This window comes from Rattus norvegicus, chromosome 1 (genome assembly GCF_021556685.1).
Source record: "Rattus norvegicus strain SHRSP/BbbUtx chromosome 1, alternate assembly SHRSP_T2T, whole genome shotgun sequence".
Lineage (NCBI taxonomy): Eukaryota > Metazoa > Chordata > Mammalia > Rodentia > Muridae > Rattus > Rattus norvegicus.
Window position 1 is genome coordinate 107,157,191 of NC_141534.1, and position 14,895 is coordinate 107,172,085.

Here is a 14,895-nt window from a genome sequence, read left to right on the forward strand (position 1 = left end):
TAGTGTCTGTCACCATTAGAACTTTCTAGGCCGGCCAGCTCCCAAATGACGACACAGAGATCTCTTCTTAGTTATGAAAGCTTTAGGCCTTCGTTTATTTGTTCCCAAGGAGCTCTTATAACATAAACTAACACATTACATTAATCTATGTCCTGCCGTGTGGCTTGTTACCTCTCCTCACTTTCACGAATCTGACTTCCTCTGTGTCTCGGAGGCCAATTTCCCTCCTCAGATTCTTTCCCTGAGTTCTTAACTCTCCCCAGAAGTCTTGCCTATCTTCCCCTGCCTCAGCTCTTTATTAAACCAAAGGCAGTGCTGGAAGAATGTTTACAAACACCATGACCAGAGATGCTCAACAATACCAAAGTCTGTCCTGCCGACACAGAAATCAGCATTTGAATAACACAAAGACAGTCTTTACACAGTGCACAGAAAGACCACCCCAGCGGGGTTGGGGATTTAGCTCAACCGCAAGGCCCTGGGTTCCGTCCCCAGCTCCGGGGAAAAAAAAAGAAAAAAAAAAAAAAAAGACCACCCCAGCAAATGTCATTGGTTCTTACAATAATGACGACTGATCTTCAAACATTGCTGCTGGGGCAGATTAATGATTCAACCACAAGCCTTAGGAAGAATTTAAGAGATATAAATTGTTAGTATAGTATAGCATAATAGTATAGAACAGAATAGTAAGGTTAGGATGTTTTTGTTAATGGCTTTAATGTAGAAAATCTTGGGGAACAATCTAAATTTCAGAAAAGCACAGTCTTTATAGATGAGTCTAGGTCTGAAAGCTTCTAGCCTCTGTGCAATCTTATCTACAATGTTTGCAGCCTCTGAGACTCACTGCTGAATAAGCTCACCCCTTTTCTTTCTGAACTCTGGCTGGCTTGGCTGTTCTAGCTCAAACTCCTTTCTAAGCTGACCAATTCGATCTGGCTTCTCTTGGCGTCTAACTGAGTTGTTCTACTTGGCCTCAAACTAACTCTGGCAATCTGTTCTAATCTTCTGGGTCCTCCTCATTCTCTGGCCTGTTCTGCCCTCTTCACCTGTGCCTCCATCGTCCTCTCTTCGGCCTGTCTCTGTAAAACTCTCCCTGTAAAACTGCCTCTTTCTAACTATCTCTCTGCCATGCTCTCTCTTAACAGTCTTTCTTTCCTCTCTGATCTCATGGGAGTGGGCGCATCCTATTCTGTCAAATCTGATTTGTCACTTTGCCCACCACTCAACTAGACATCACTTTCAGACATAGGTGCTTCCCTTCACAAAGTAACTTAACCTTCATTGTTTGGAATTAAAGGTGTCTATGCTAAGGGCAGAGTCACACCACAACCAGAAACAGTTTGTTTTTTTTTTTTTTTTTTCAGTAAATAACAAAATCATGGGGGTTCACAGTGTGATCAAATATCCCACAACAGATACGATTTAATAAAAAATTGTTAATGAGTAGGGATGCACCCTGAGGAATTAAAGTAGAAATGACTGGGGTTTTTTTTTTTTTTTTAAATGTAGAAGTTGAGATTTGTAATTCTAAGTTTTTTTATGATTACTTTTTATTTTAGTTCCTGAATCTGTTGCCTGCTGTGGATCCCATTCCCCTAACTGGGCTGTTTTGTCTGGCGTAAGTAGGAGAGGATGAATTTAATCCTGCAATGACTCCATATGCCATTTGTGTGTGTGTGTGTGTGTTGCTTCCTAGGGGAGTCTCCCCCTTCTCAGAGGAGGAGGGGGAAGTGGGGGAGAGCTGATCTGTGTGAGGGGGAGAACTGGGAGGAGAGGGGGGCTGATATTGGGATATGAAGTGAATAATGAAAAAAATTACTTTTCAAGATAAATAACAAAGTCATTGATTTTTTTTTTTTTTTTCTCGGAGCTGGGGACCGAACCCAGGGCCTTGTGCTCGCTAGGCAAGCGCTCTACCGCTGAGCTAAATCCCCAACCCCTGATCTTTTCTTTGTAACCACAACTTACAGCTTGCCAGTCAAAGAACTGGCTGAGAAAAAAAAAACAAAAATGACTCTCTGCCTTTCTGTCTCCACTACCCTGGCAATGCCCCTCCCCATACCCTGAATAAATTCTATTCTATACTAAAAAAAAAAAAAAAACAGGGGTTGGGGATTTGGCTCAGTGGTAGAGCGCTTACCTAGGAAGCGCAAGGTCCTGGGTTCGGTCCCCAGCCCCGGAAAAAACAAAAAACAAAAAACAAAAAACAAAAAAAATCCAAGAAACCTTTCATGCCTACAGTTTGTTAGTCTGTAACAAGTTGCTTAGCCACAAGTGTGTGTGGATTCACGTTAATAATCTGCTCTCTGGGGCTGGAGAGAAGGCTCAGCGGTTAAGAGCACTGACTGCTCTTCCAGAGGTCCTGAGTTCAATTCCCAGCAACCATATGGTGGCTTACAACCATCTGTAAAGAGATCCGATGCCCTCTTCTGGTGTGTCTGAAGACAGCTACAGTGTACTTGTATATAATAAATGAACAAATCTTTAAAAAAAAAATAATCTGCTCTCTGGGGTTGGGGATTTAGCTCAGTGGTAGAGCGCTTGCCTAGCAAGCGCAGGCCTTGGGTTCGGTCCCCAGCTCTGAAAAAAAAAATTAATAATCTGCTCTCTACCTGTATTACATACTATATGTAGTTCAATCATGTAAGGGTACTGGGGACCCGGTGGGCTTTGTTGTTGTTTTTACTTAAACTCATTGTACTTAATTTGTTCATTCACTTAAAGATAGAATGTAACCACATTGTAATTTCTAAACTTTTTTTCAATGAGTTTGCTGGGGGATATGGAGGAAAAAATAGAGTTTGGAGCCTTGCTTCATCCATCATGTCAGTGTGTGTGTGTGTGTGTGTGTGTGTGTGTGTGTGTGTGTGTCCTCCTAAAGTAAAGAGAGAACCTGTTTGGCCTAAAAAGAAGCCTCCTGTGCCTATGTAGTCCACTGACTCCACGGTTCCTCTTCAGACCCTGACTCAACAAAGCTGGCCTTCCACACCCAGAAAGGGAGTGGTCTCCAACATGAGAACAGGGGCTGCTCTGCAAACCATCATCATCGTCGTCGTCGTCATCGTCGTCGTCGTTGTCGTCGTCGTCGTCGTCGTCATCATAACTCCAAAGCAATCATCATCATCATCATCATCATAACTCCAAAGCAATCATCATCATCATCATCATCATCATCATCATCATCATAACTCCAAAGCAATGAGGGTCAGCTTAGTGAGCTCCAAGTAGGAAGAACGATTGCTTGCCATATCCGTCCCAGGAGCTGCATCAGCATTTATCCTGGGGGAAGGTGACTCCGATAGCCTTCCTCACCTCCTCAAGGATTTCAGCCAAGAGCTCACTCTCTGCCAGAGGAACTACAGGACTTTCCTTAAGACCTGGGAAGAGAGACCACAGGAAGACTTGTCTAAAACTTCGTCAGACAGTAAGAGGAGTATAATTCTCAGAAGTTTTTGCGGCATAGGCAGGGTGGTTTGAGAAGGTGGATAGCCCTCTGTATCCTGGGCTAGTGCTTCAGGGTAGGCTAGAACACACTATTCCCCTCAGACCTAGCCCCAGTGCAGTCCACCCTTCCTCACCTTTCCGCAGGCACTCACGGATGTGGTTGGCTTCATAGAGCATGCATGACCCATTTAAAAAATTGTACTCTTTCCCAAGGACAGGCGGAGGGAACTCCTTACTCTCTCCATTCACCACCAGCTCTGTCGGGCACCATAGTTTGTCAATCTGGAAAAAGGTAACAAGTGACTACTCAGCCCTTACCAACAAGGCTCGGGGACTTTACTCTGGACAACACCCTGAGCTCCGGTAACAAGGGCTCTGGCACCTGTGAGCGAAGCATTTACTCCCACTCAGTTTGTGAGGCTCAGGCCTGCCTTCTGCCTGGATTGGGATTGAAGAGTTTGTCCTTAGCGATGTCCCTGTCATACTAAGACCTGTCTGTTGTCCCCCCAGGATCAACCTTAGACTTGAAGACCAGCAGCTCCTTCTGCCACGTAATGAACCACCACAGTGTCCTGGGTGCTAGCACTACAGGCTGTTGTCACTCTTGGCTCCCAGATATTTTTTTTTAAATTTTGAGGCAAGGTCTCCTGTAGCCCAGGCTGGACCCCCAACTCTCTGTGAAGCTGAGGTTGCCCCTGGACTTGATTCTGCCTGAGGTAACAACTGTGTGTGAGACCATACCTGATTTCCTTCCTATCTGGTAGGAGACCTGGAAGTTAAACCAGCCCTCTGCCCACCTGCAGGAGAGAATGGAAACACAGAGACGGCAGCTGGGACAGGAGCGAGCGCAGGACGGTTACACTCCCTCAAAATGCAGGGGAAGTTCAAACTATTCTGGAGCTTAACTTGTTATATAGATGATTTCTCTCATTAAAAAAATTTTTTATGAAGTGTTAGGGATCAAATACACTATCAGGTACACACCAAAAAACAGCTCTACTACTGAGCCCTGCCTACAGCCCCTCACTGGAAGATTCTAAGCAGGTGCCAGATCATGGCCCTCCGTCTCCAGTTCCCCTTTGTGCTTTTTTTTTTTTTTCTCTTTGAGGGCTGGCTGAGTAGTGCAGACTGCCCTTGAAATCCCTCTGTAGCCCAGGATGGCCTGGAGCTTGTCATTCCCCTGCACCTCTAGACCCAGCAGGACTTCCTTTCTTTGACAGCTAGGCATCAAGGGCAGGCTACCACACATGCCATCAAAGTCTCCCACTGAGCCACGCCTGCAGACCAAAATCAGGACTTATTTCTAATGATGGCATTCCAGAAATCTAGGAAAACGTGATCTCTGGTGATACACTGACAGTGTCTGGGAACAACTAGAAAGAAAGATCACGAATACAGCTGGAATGTTCTAGGCATGGCTGGAAACAACGGGAAAGACCGCTCATACACTCATACACCTGGAATGTTCTAGGCTAGGCTGGCATGTTTGGACCTCAACTGTTCACAGAATCAGATGTTTGTGCACGTGTCTTCCAGCAGGCGGAGCTATTTCACAAACTTGTGAGTTTCTGAGACTGGGATCAGACAGCTTTGTAGCAGGTCTTTTGCTATGTTGTGGGTTTTTTCTTTCTTCCGCCCTTTTTCTTCCATCCTTTCAAGTCCCTAACACTAGATAGGAGAGGAAAAAGGATGGAGGGGAAGGGGCTATGGCATTGTTAGACTGCTTCCTGCTGATGAGGGCCATCGAGTTCCTTGGGGCAAATGTGATCTTCACCGTCAGGATATCTAAATGTCTCCTTGTTTCTTCTTTGCATACGACTGACTACTTACCAAGCGAAATCACCAGCAACTGAACAACAGACCACTCCGGCTCTTGGCCCAAGCATTTACAGACCCTCTAAAAAGTCCCCAGAACACCAAATGTCACACAATCGCAGAAACTATCTGCACCTGGCAAAATCATGTCCCCGTCAAAGCACGAGGTAAATCACAGTCAGCTGCTTCGGACAGTCTGAAGCAGCCCCATGTCCCACATCTGGGATTAAAACAAAAAGACATTCCTCTTTCTTTCTTTCTTTCTTTCTTTCTTTCTTTCTTTCTTTCTTTCCTTTTCTTTTCTTTTCTTTTCTTTTCTTTTTTTTAAAGAAACCCAAATTCTCACTGCACTGCTTCCTCACCGTCACGGCCTAAACAAGCTGTATGGAAAGCTTCCGTTGTTACAGAGCAAAAGGGTTCCTCCTCCATGCCTTCCCCATGAAACCCACAGGTCTGCAACCCTGAGCCAAATAAACCATCTCTTCAGTCAGGTATTTGGCAGCAGAACAGGAGAAGTAGCACATCCGGCCAGAAAGTGCGTGGGGCTGGGGAGTAACTGGGTGTCGGGGCAGACGTTTAGCCCTCGGGAAGACTAGGCTTCCATTCCTAACACCAAACCCATACAGCAGAACTCACTTGTCCCAAGGCCTGAGGGCATGAGACTGTGGCTTCCGAGACCCAGCCCCCACCCTGAGCACGAGCGCCCCAGAAGCACGGTAAGAAGAACGTTGCTTCAACTCTAGGCCTCCCCTCTGCGGTTGCCGCACAGCCCCCGGCACTTGGCCATGCGCCGTCTCACCTGGGCCATGCCCTTGGTACCATTCACGTACGCTGTGTTGGGGAGGTCGGAGGAGATGCTGCAGGTGAAGCTGCCGTGAAGCCCTCCCGGGTACTGAAGTAGTACGCTGACCGTGTCATCCACTCCTGGGAAGAAGGCACGAGTGAGCCCGGGGCGGAGTCCTGGGTCAGACACATGGCTCATGTGCTGTTGTTTCGTTTTGGTTGGTGTTGCTGGGTTCTACTTGTTGGAGACAGAGTCTCCAGGAGCGCAGGCTCATCCCAAACTTCCTGCTTATTTGACAATTATCTACTGATCCTCTTCATTTCACAAGGATTACAGGCAGATGCCACCATGCTTGGCTGACGAGTGCTGGTTTTTAAGTCTCTAACGTGTGATTAGTGTGCATATGTTGTGCATGCAGAAGGACATGTGCCACTGCACGTATGTAGAAGCCAGAAGACTCCAGAAAATTCTCTCTTCCCATCTTTTCCTGAATTCTGGGGGCCAAACTCTGGTCTCGAGGCTTCCCTAGTAGACACCTTTAACCGGCTGAGCCTGCTCACCTGGCCTGTTTTTTTTTTTTTTTTTTTTTTTCTTTTTTTCGGAGCTGGGGACCGAACCCAGGGCCTTGCGGTTGCTAGGCAAGCACTCTACCGCTGAGCCAAATCCCCAACCCCGCCTGTTTTGTTTTTATGGATCAGGGCCCCACTCTGTAATCCGGGCCAGCTCTGAACTCATGGTGTCTTCCTCTCAGCCTCCCAAAGGCTGGGGTAACTGTGAACCACAATACCCTGAATTAATTATGTACTTTGAATGAGTAATTTTATGGTATCTCGGGGGGGGGGGGCTTTGCTGCTTTTATAGAGGGTGTGGGTTCAACTCCCAGCACCCACAGTGGGCAGCTCACGACTGTCTGTAACTCCAATTTCAGGGGATCCAATTCCTCTTCTGACCTCTGCAGCAGTCATACAGTGCACGCGCGCGCACGCACGCACGCACGCACGCACGCACACATGAAAATAAAATAAATCTTAAAAAACAAACAAACAACTGGCAGGGTGGTGATGCACTCCTTTAATCCTAGCACTCATGAGAGGCAGAAGGATATTTGGGTTCAAGGCCAGCCTGGTCTATAGAGTAAGTTCCAGGACAGCCAGGGCTACACACAGCGAAAGCTTGTCTTGAACTCCCCTCAAAACAAAACAAAACAAAACAACCTGGTGACACAGACCTTTAATTCCAGTACTCAGGAGGCAGAGGTAAGCAAATCTCTGTGAGACTGAGGCTGGTAAGCTTTGTTTATAAAATAATTAATTAATTAGTTAATTAACCAACCAACAAAGAGTGCTAAAAAGGAAGAGATTAGGTCTCTTTCATGGTATATGTTCAGGCCTTGGGTTCTATTTACTATTTCAAAAGAAAGCTAGGAGGCTGGAGAGATGGCTCTGGAGTTGAGAGAACTGGCTGCTCTCACAGAGGACCCAGGTTAAGTTCCCGGCACCCACTAGCAGCTCTCACCAGTCTGCAACTCTAGTTTCAAGAGATCTGGTGACCTCTGCTGGAGGGTACCGGGCATGAAAGCAAACCAGTCATACACAAAACATAAAATTGTGTGTTTTGTGTTGAAGACAAGGTTTCTCTCTGTATAGCTCTGGTTGTCCTGGAACTGGCTTTGTAGACCAGGTTGGCCTTGAATTCATGTTAATTTGCCTGCTTCTGCCTCCCCAGCACTGGGATTAAAAGTGTGCACCTCGGGGCTGGAGAGATGGCTCAGCGGTTAAGAGCGCCCGACTGCTCTTCCAGAGACCTCGAGTTCAATTCCCAGGAACCACATGGTGGCTCACAACCATCTATAAAGAGATCTGATGCCCTCTTCTGGTGTATCTGAAGACAGCTACAGTGTACTTATATATAATAAATGAATAAATCTTTAAAAAAAAAAAAGTGTGCACCTCCACTGCCAGGAATCAATTGTTTACATTTCTTAACTGCTTCTCATTTGCCTTAATAGTTATTTTAATTCTCCATTAACACAACACACCCATTATTAACATTTGACCAGACAAGTAGCCGTCCAGTCTCAGATCACATGACAGCCCAGTGAAGAGCAGACCAGTGTGAAAGGGTAAATGTGTGCAGGATGGAGTTGAGAGGATTCTGAAAGAGACGTTGGGTCCCGCCCACATTTCCTGAAATGTTAGTTCTTTGAATTGCATTTCCCAGAATGCCACGGGCAGCTACTTGCTTAAACCATGCGCATTTGTGCCACTAGCGATTCTGGGGGTAGTTCTTTCTTTGTGTCTGGTTGAGGAATCTCTCCAGCTACCTAACTTGATTTCTCTGGGGAGGGGAAGGAGGGGGAGGGGGAGGGGAGCAGGAGATTAGAGAGAGAACGTCACCTATCGCCATCAGCCAGAGTACGAAATACCTGTTTCATGAATCCTCCCCACAGCTGAAATCTTCTCTGGTTTCTGAGCACCAAAGACCATGGAGAAGAACTGGACACAGTAGATGCCTAGGTCCAGCAGACCACCGCCAGCCTGGTTCCAGTCTGTGGCCCGGGGTACAGAGCTTAAATCCCTTCCGAATTCTGCCCGGGCCACTCGTAGGTCTCCGATAGTTCCTTGGACCAAAACTTCCTGCAGAGCCTCCATGGCAGGAAAAAACCGGCTCCAAATGGCCTGCAGACCAGAGAGGCGACCCCAAGGAAACGGAGGCATCAGTACTAAGGTAATCAGCCTAGGATCTCCCTTAGGATCCTAGTCTTGAGGGATATCTGCTCCCCGTACCCAAAACACGGTTATCTTTCCATAACAAGAGCCCCCAATACGAGGTCCTTCCTTGACCTTCCCCACTGGGACCATCACCCCGGGTTTCATTTATCAACTGTCTCTGTCCCATACATACACATTTTTTATTTTTTTGTTTGTTTAGACAGGATATTATGCAATCCAGGCTGTAACACATATTATGTAGCAGAAGTGAGTCTCAATGGAGAAACTGTCTAGATCAGATTGCCCTGTCAGTGTGTCTGTGTGTGTGTGTGGTGGGGGAAGCGCCTTGATTCTAATTGCTGTAGGAGGGCCCAGCCCACTGCAGGCAGCACTATTCCTTGGGCAGGTGGACTAGCCCTTTAAAAACTGTATTGGTGGGCACAGCGGCGCATGGCTTTACTTGCTGCACTCAGGAGACAGAGGGACCACTGGGGGTTTGAAGCCAGCCTGGTCTTCTACATAGCGAGTTCCAGGCGAACAAGGGCTATGCAGAGAGACACTATCTCAAAAATAAATAAATAAATAAATAAATAAATAAATAAATAAATAAATGGAAGGAAGGAAGGAAGGAAGGAAGGAAGGAAGTCTCTCCCTCTCTCCAAACCCCCTTGAGGCTAAAGCATGCCCCACACAGTCTGAGCAAGTTCTGTCACATTTGCTAGGGATTATGACAGTATCATCCTAAGACAGCCCTGCTGACTTCACTTTGGGGTGACTTCCTTTTCCTTCTGAGAAAGGCATTCATGTAGTTCAGCTCTTTATGAGCTGAAGATAGCCTTGTACTTTTAAATCAAGTTTTATTTTCTCTGTGAATCTGTGTATACATATGTGCATGCTTCCAAAGGTCAGAAGAGGATGTCAAATCCCCTGAAACTGGAGTTACAGATGACTGTGAGCTGTGTGGGTACTGAGAACTGAACTCTGGACCTCTGGAAGAGCAGCCAGTGTTCCTAACACCTGAGCCACCTCTCCAGTTCCAGGCTTAAAGCCACTCTCCTCTCTTTCTTCTCTCTCTCTCTCTCTCTGTCTCCCTCCCTCCCTCCCTCCGTCATTCTTTGAGACGACACAATCTTGTAACTCTGGAAGGCTGCCTTGGAACAGAAAGATCCAAGTGTTAAGATTAAAAGCGTCCACTACCATGCTGGACAGCCTTGAATTCTCCTCCTCCTGCCTCTGCCTCCTTCCCAGTGCCAGGATGACAGAAGGGAAGCACCACACTGCTCCACGAGGGGCTGGGGACAGAACCCTGGGCTTCCTGTATGCCAGAAACGCACTCTGTCCACTGCATTATTACATGCCGGCATCTCTTCAGTACCCCTTAGTTGGTTTTCTCCCTCCCTTCTTCTTTCCTTCCCCCTTCCTTTCTTGAGACAAGGTCTTATTGTGTAGCTCTAGCTAGCCAGACATTTGCTGTGTAGACAAGGCTGGACTCAAATCCAGAGAGACCCACCCGCCTGCCTCTACCTCCTGAGTGCTCGAGTTGAACACCTGATCTCTTCTTGGTTGACTTTAGAAACAGTCACTGGTTTCAGGGGCTGGAGAACAGCTCAGTACTTAAGGGCACTTGTTCTTGTAGAGGACCCAGGTTTGCCTCCTACCAGGCAGCCATAGGGTACTCACAACTCCTTCAGTTCTGGGGGATCTGACACCAACTTCTAACTTCTTCGGGCACCAAATGTATACAAGGCAAATTAAATCAAATTAATAACTAATAGAAAGGTTTTTCTTTTAATCACTATTTTGAAAGTCGTACAGTTTGATGGCAAATTTTTTTGTTTTTTTTTTTTTTGAGCTGGGGACCGAACCCAGGGCCTTGCGCTTCCTAGGCAAGCGCTCTACCACTGAGCTAAATCCCCAACCCTTGATGGCAAATTTTGAGTCTCCCGTCAGCTTTGCCGTAGATGACTGGAGCCAGGTAAGGAGTTATAGACTCCCTTGCCTCGGATGTTCCCTCCCCTGTACTGGGGGTGGAGTTCTGCGGAAGTAGCCTTCCGTTATCTCCTGGTATCTCCTGTTCTCCCAGAGAAGGAAGCTTTCATTGTCTAAACTCTTCCTGGGAGTAGAGGCCTTAAAGGCTGAGTCTCCGTTCTTATCTGTGGGTTCCTAAGGTCCACAGAGCAGTAGCACCCTGCAGAACAGTGTGGGTGCATCTGAAAAGCTGAGCTCCTGCATGTCATGGGACTATCCTGAGCTGCTGCTATGCCTAACACACCTCCCCATGACTCCCTAGGTAAGTCTGGCCCCCCACAACCCCTGAACTTTGAAACCTCTGTCTTTCTTTGGTTTTCTTGCTTTCTAAATAAATACTTTTCCTTCAAGTGGGGAGAAATCAAGTTTGTGACTAGTGCTAGATTCGATTATATCCTGGCCAACACACAGACTCTGATCCTTTTGTGTGTGTGTCTGTGTGTGTATATATATATATGTGTGTGTGTGTGTGTGTGTGTGTCTGTGTGTGTGGGTCTGTGGGTCTGTGGGTATAGTGGGGTATTTTGACTGGGCAAACCTGGGCAACCATGTTTAGTACTGGTAGGTGGTGCTATGTGGATGTGACAGGGGCCTCTCCAGGCTTACCTCCATAAGGAAGATGCCCTGAGAACGGGCTTTGGCAACCATCTCCCGAACTTCTGCTGTGTTCACGCCCATGGGTTTCTCACAAAGAACAGCCTTGCCTGCTGCCAGGCAGAGGAGTACCGCTGGCTTATGCTGGGGGTGCTGGGTGGCGATGTAGGCCACCTCTAGGGTAGGAGGAAAGAAGGGGGGAGGTCAACAGCACTGCCATTGGGAGGCCTGGCCGCCAAGGTTCAGGGACAAGGCTGTGAATGCAGCCCTAGTCCTCTCGTTGGGAAGAAACTACCAAGCTCTTGTGCAGCGGCAATTTGTAAATGTTGGGACGTGGGGCTGCTTCAGGTTGTCCACAGCGGCTGACTATGGTTTGCCTCGCGCTCTAGTGGAGCTGTGGTTCTGCCAGCTGCAGAGAGTGTCTGTGATTGTGTGACACTTGGAATTCTGTCGACTTTTCAGAGGGTTTATAAATGCTAAGCCCGAAGAGGTATTGTTGCTTGAGGTTTGTTAAGTAGTCATGCATAAAGAAGAAACAACAAGAAGAAATTAGATATTCTGACAGGGAAGATCAAACTTGCCCATAATCAGCAGGAAGTAGTCTACTGATAACATCCTCCCCTGCCCCCTTCTGAGCCCTGACTTTATTCAAGGATTTTTCTTCCCTCTCTGTCTTTTTTTCCCTCTCTTATCTAGTGTGGAGAAGGAAAGAGGTGGAGAAGGGTGAAAGAAAGAACTCACAAAGTAACAAAAGGCAGATACATTTTGGGGATGCTGAGGCAGGAGGACAATCAATTGGAGACCAGCCTGGGCTACATAGTGAGATCTATCTTAAAAACCCAAGGGGTCAGGCATGCTAGCCCACACCTTTAATCCCAGCACTTAGAAACTGGAAACCAAGGCAGGTGGATCTCCGTGAATCTGAGGCTAGCCTGGTCTACATAATAAAATTTCAGGCCAGCCAGGGCTATACAGCGAGACCCTTTCTCAAAATAAAACAAAAGTGTTGGAATACAGCTCGGTAGGGCTTTTGCCTAAAGGATGAGAGGCCCTGGGTTCCATGCCCAGTACTGCAAAATAAATAAATCCTTACCAGATTTTCTAGCCCTGTAAAAAAACTTTAAAACAACCTTGGCTCTGAGACCTGGCATCTAAACACAATTTACTATTGTTTGGCTAGTCTCTAGTCTCTGGTCACGTAAATTCCTATTGACGCTGCCTCCTAGCCCGGTTGAACCTGAGCCTTTTCAAAGCCCATCCCTGGAGTCAGGCGCATCCGCAGTCAGACCTTTACCACAGCACAGGCGAAAAGCCTATCTCTGCTTCCACCTCCATCATCCAGGCCACTCACCCACATTTGGCCAGTTCCTCATAGGAGCCATAGGCCTTAGGGATGTTGTATTTCTGTGCAAACTCCTCCGCCCGGTTCAGGTCCCTTGCAGCTACCGCTACCACCTAGTATTGGGTTCAAAGGGTTGAGATGAAGAAGATAAAAGCAGACAAGACACAAGCAACGGAGGAGGCTGCAATGGGGAGCCTCTGGCCTCCTCCAAGATGGCTAGGGAAGATAGTACTGTCGAGGAGGAGAAGCAGACGGACGGTGAAAAGCCAGACTTAGGCTGTGCTTGGTACATGGCAAGACTGAATAAAGAGGAAAGGGAGTCTCTACGTGAGCCCAGGATCCAGTCTCCAACTGCACAATGGCGCCTCATCCCAGTAGCCGACACCTAACCCCCCCCCCCCCCCGCAAACCTCAAGCACCTCAGGTTTACAAGACTAGGTGAAGAGGAGGAGTGAACTAAAAACAAGTCTCTTATGGTCGGGGAGGGGAGCAGAAAAAGGGTCTCCTCTTCGCAGAGTCACCTTCCGTCTCAGACCTAGGGACTCTACTCCCTCACACTGGGGGCTCCCCCGTTCCTCGGACTAGAGACTCTCCCTTAGACCCACGGCTCCACTCCTCCCTCAGACCCAGTGGCTTCCGAGGGAGGTGCACCTGGTGCTCCGAAGGAGGCAGTGAGCTCAGCACGGTGGTAAAGTCGCTGGCAATTAAGCCAGCCGACACGATACCCCAGCGCAGCGCCATTTTGGACCTCTTCTGCCTGCAGGGGCTGGAGGCGGGGCCAATGCAACCTCGCGCTACTCGCCGCTGCCTCTTCTTCCGGAGGAGCAGCGCTCTGCTCTCCAAGCACAGGCCTTGGCTGACACTTTGACCCTTAGGGACAGGACTGAGGAGTTGTGTGTGAGAGAAACAGTCATTCTCCAATGCTTTGAGCTCTGGCTCACTCGAGCTCTCTCACCCTCTCGCTCCCTTCTCCTCCTACCCCTCTTCCCTCCGTCCCTCCCCCTCCTACCCTCCTTCTCAGTGCCTAGCTCTTGCCCAGGCAATTCACAGTATAGCCAAGGCAATCCTCTTGCCTCAGCTTCTTGTAGTGTAGTGATACATGCATACACCACCTTGCCTGTCTTTTATTTTGAGACAGGGTTTTGATAGTTGTTATAAATTCGTCTGTGATCTCAAGAAAATGACCACAGGATCCAAAGTATTTCTGACAAGGCAGAAAGTTTTACTTCTGCAGAAGGGTGCACAGCCTTGTCAAATCCAGCTAGACACAGCCAATAGGGACCCACTTTGTTTTTGTTGCTTTGTGTGTGTGTGTGTGTGTGTGTGTGTGTGTGTGTGTGTGTGTGTGTGTGTGTGTCTGTGTGTGTCTGTGTGTGTGTGTGTGTGTGTGTGTGTGTCTGTGTATTATCTTCCAGGAGATCCAATACCTTCTGTCCTCTGTGGACCCCAGGCATGCACATGGTACACATGCATGCATACAAACAAAACTCTTAAACAGGTAGAATAAATTAAAGAGAAAGAAAAGGTGGTGATGGAGGAGGAGGAATCCTTGGAACCAGACTTACAGATGGTTGTGAGTAGTTCATTATCTGAGCCCTCTCTCCACCCTTGGATTATGTCTTTGCAAGTCTCTTTATTGATGGAACTTGATTTATCTCACTTAACGTTTAGAAAGTATGTGCATCTCATTGGTAATAGTTCTTCATTTATAACACAATTTCATTCTTTCTTCAAATCCCCTGAACACTGTCTGACTGTGCCCAGGTGTTCACAAGTCACGCATTTAGTAAGACATGGGAGTTTTATCAGTTATCATTGCTTTTAATTAATCATTGAACTAACTGGTTATGTAACAGTGATTTCAGGACTAGAGCAAGGGAAGCCATGGCTGAGGTCACTTTCCCGTCCCATCTCCACACAGCCTTTGACAGGAAAGAGCCTTCCCTGACACAGGTGCCACAGGTACACATGCTTAAGAAAACAATCCTCCTGCCTCAGCTTTCAAAGCAGCTAGCCTTTTTATAACTGCTGGAGTAGGGACAGAGTTGTCTTCAGTGTCCCTCTGTGTTCCTTTCCTGGCTTAGGGCTGGACCTTCCAGGGATCACTTTTCTGTTCTGGAAAACTGAAGTCCCCAGTTTCTACTTAAAAAAAAAAGATTTATTTATTATATATAAGT

The 14,895-nt window shown here is 47.4% G+C and overlaps 2 protein-coding genes and 1 long non-coding RNA gene across 35 annotated transcripts in view; 2 read left to right on the plus strand and 1 right to left on the minus strand.

Annotated features, from left to right (window-relative positions):
* Window positions 1-64: 64 nt before the first annotated feature.
* Dhdh (dihydrodiol dehydrogenase) lies at window positions 65-13,473 on the minus strand. Of its 32 annotated transcripts, none has more exons than XR_015642180.1 (8): window positions 13,368-13,473; window positions 12,728-12,831; window positions 11,389-11,552; window positions 8,469-8,721; window positions 6,059-6,183; window positions 3,579-3,726; window positions 2,915-3,377; window positions 65-1,702 (listed from the first exon to the last, which is right to left on the minus strand). XR_015642180.1 is itself a non-coding variant. In NM_001432641.1 (7 exon segments), coding segments are annotated over 6 exon segments (831 nt in total). In that variant the 5' UTR covers window positions 12,759-12,831; window positions 13,370-13,473; the 3' UTR covers window positions 65-3,267.
* LOC147996801 (uncharacterized) lies at window positions 5,970-7,967 on the plus strand. Its single transcript, XR_015651442.1, has 2 exons — window positions 5,970-6,200; window positions 7,769-7,967. It is a non-coding gene; the product is annotated as an uncharacterized LOC147996801 (long non-coding RNA).
* Window positions 10,837-14,895, plus strand: part of Tulp2 (TUB like protein 2) — a 37,372-nt gene continuing 33,313 nt past the window's right edge. Inside the window, exon 1 of one of the 2 annotated variants that reach the window (NM_001438142.1) lies at window positions 10,837-11,044. In NM_001438142.1, coding sequence (NP_001425071.1) covers window positions 11,014-11,044 — 31 coding nt within the window. In that variant the 5' untranslated portion in view covers window positions 10,837-11,013. The remainder of the gene's footprint in view (window positions 11,045-14,895) is intronic. The other variant, NM_001012168.1, reaches the window with a different exon arrangement.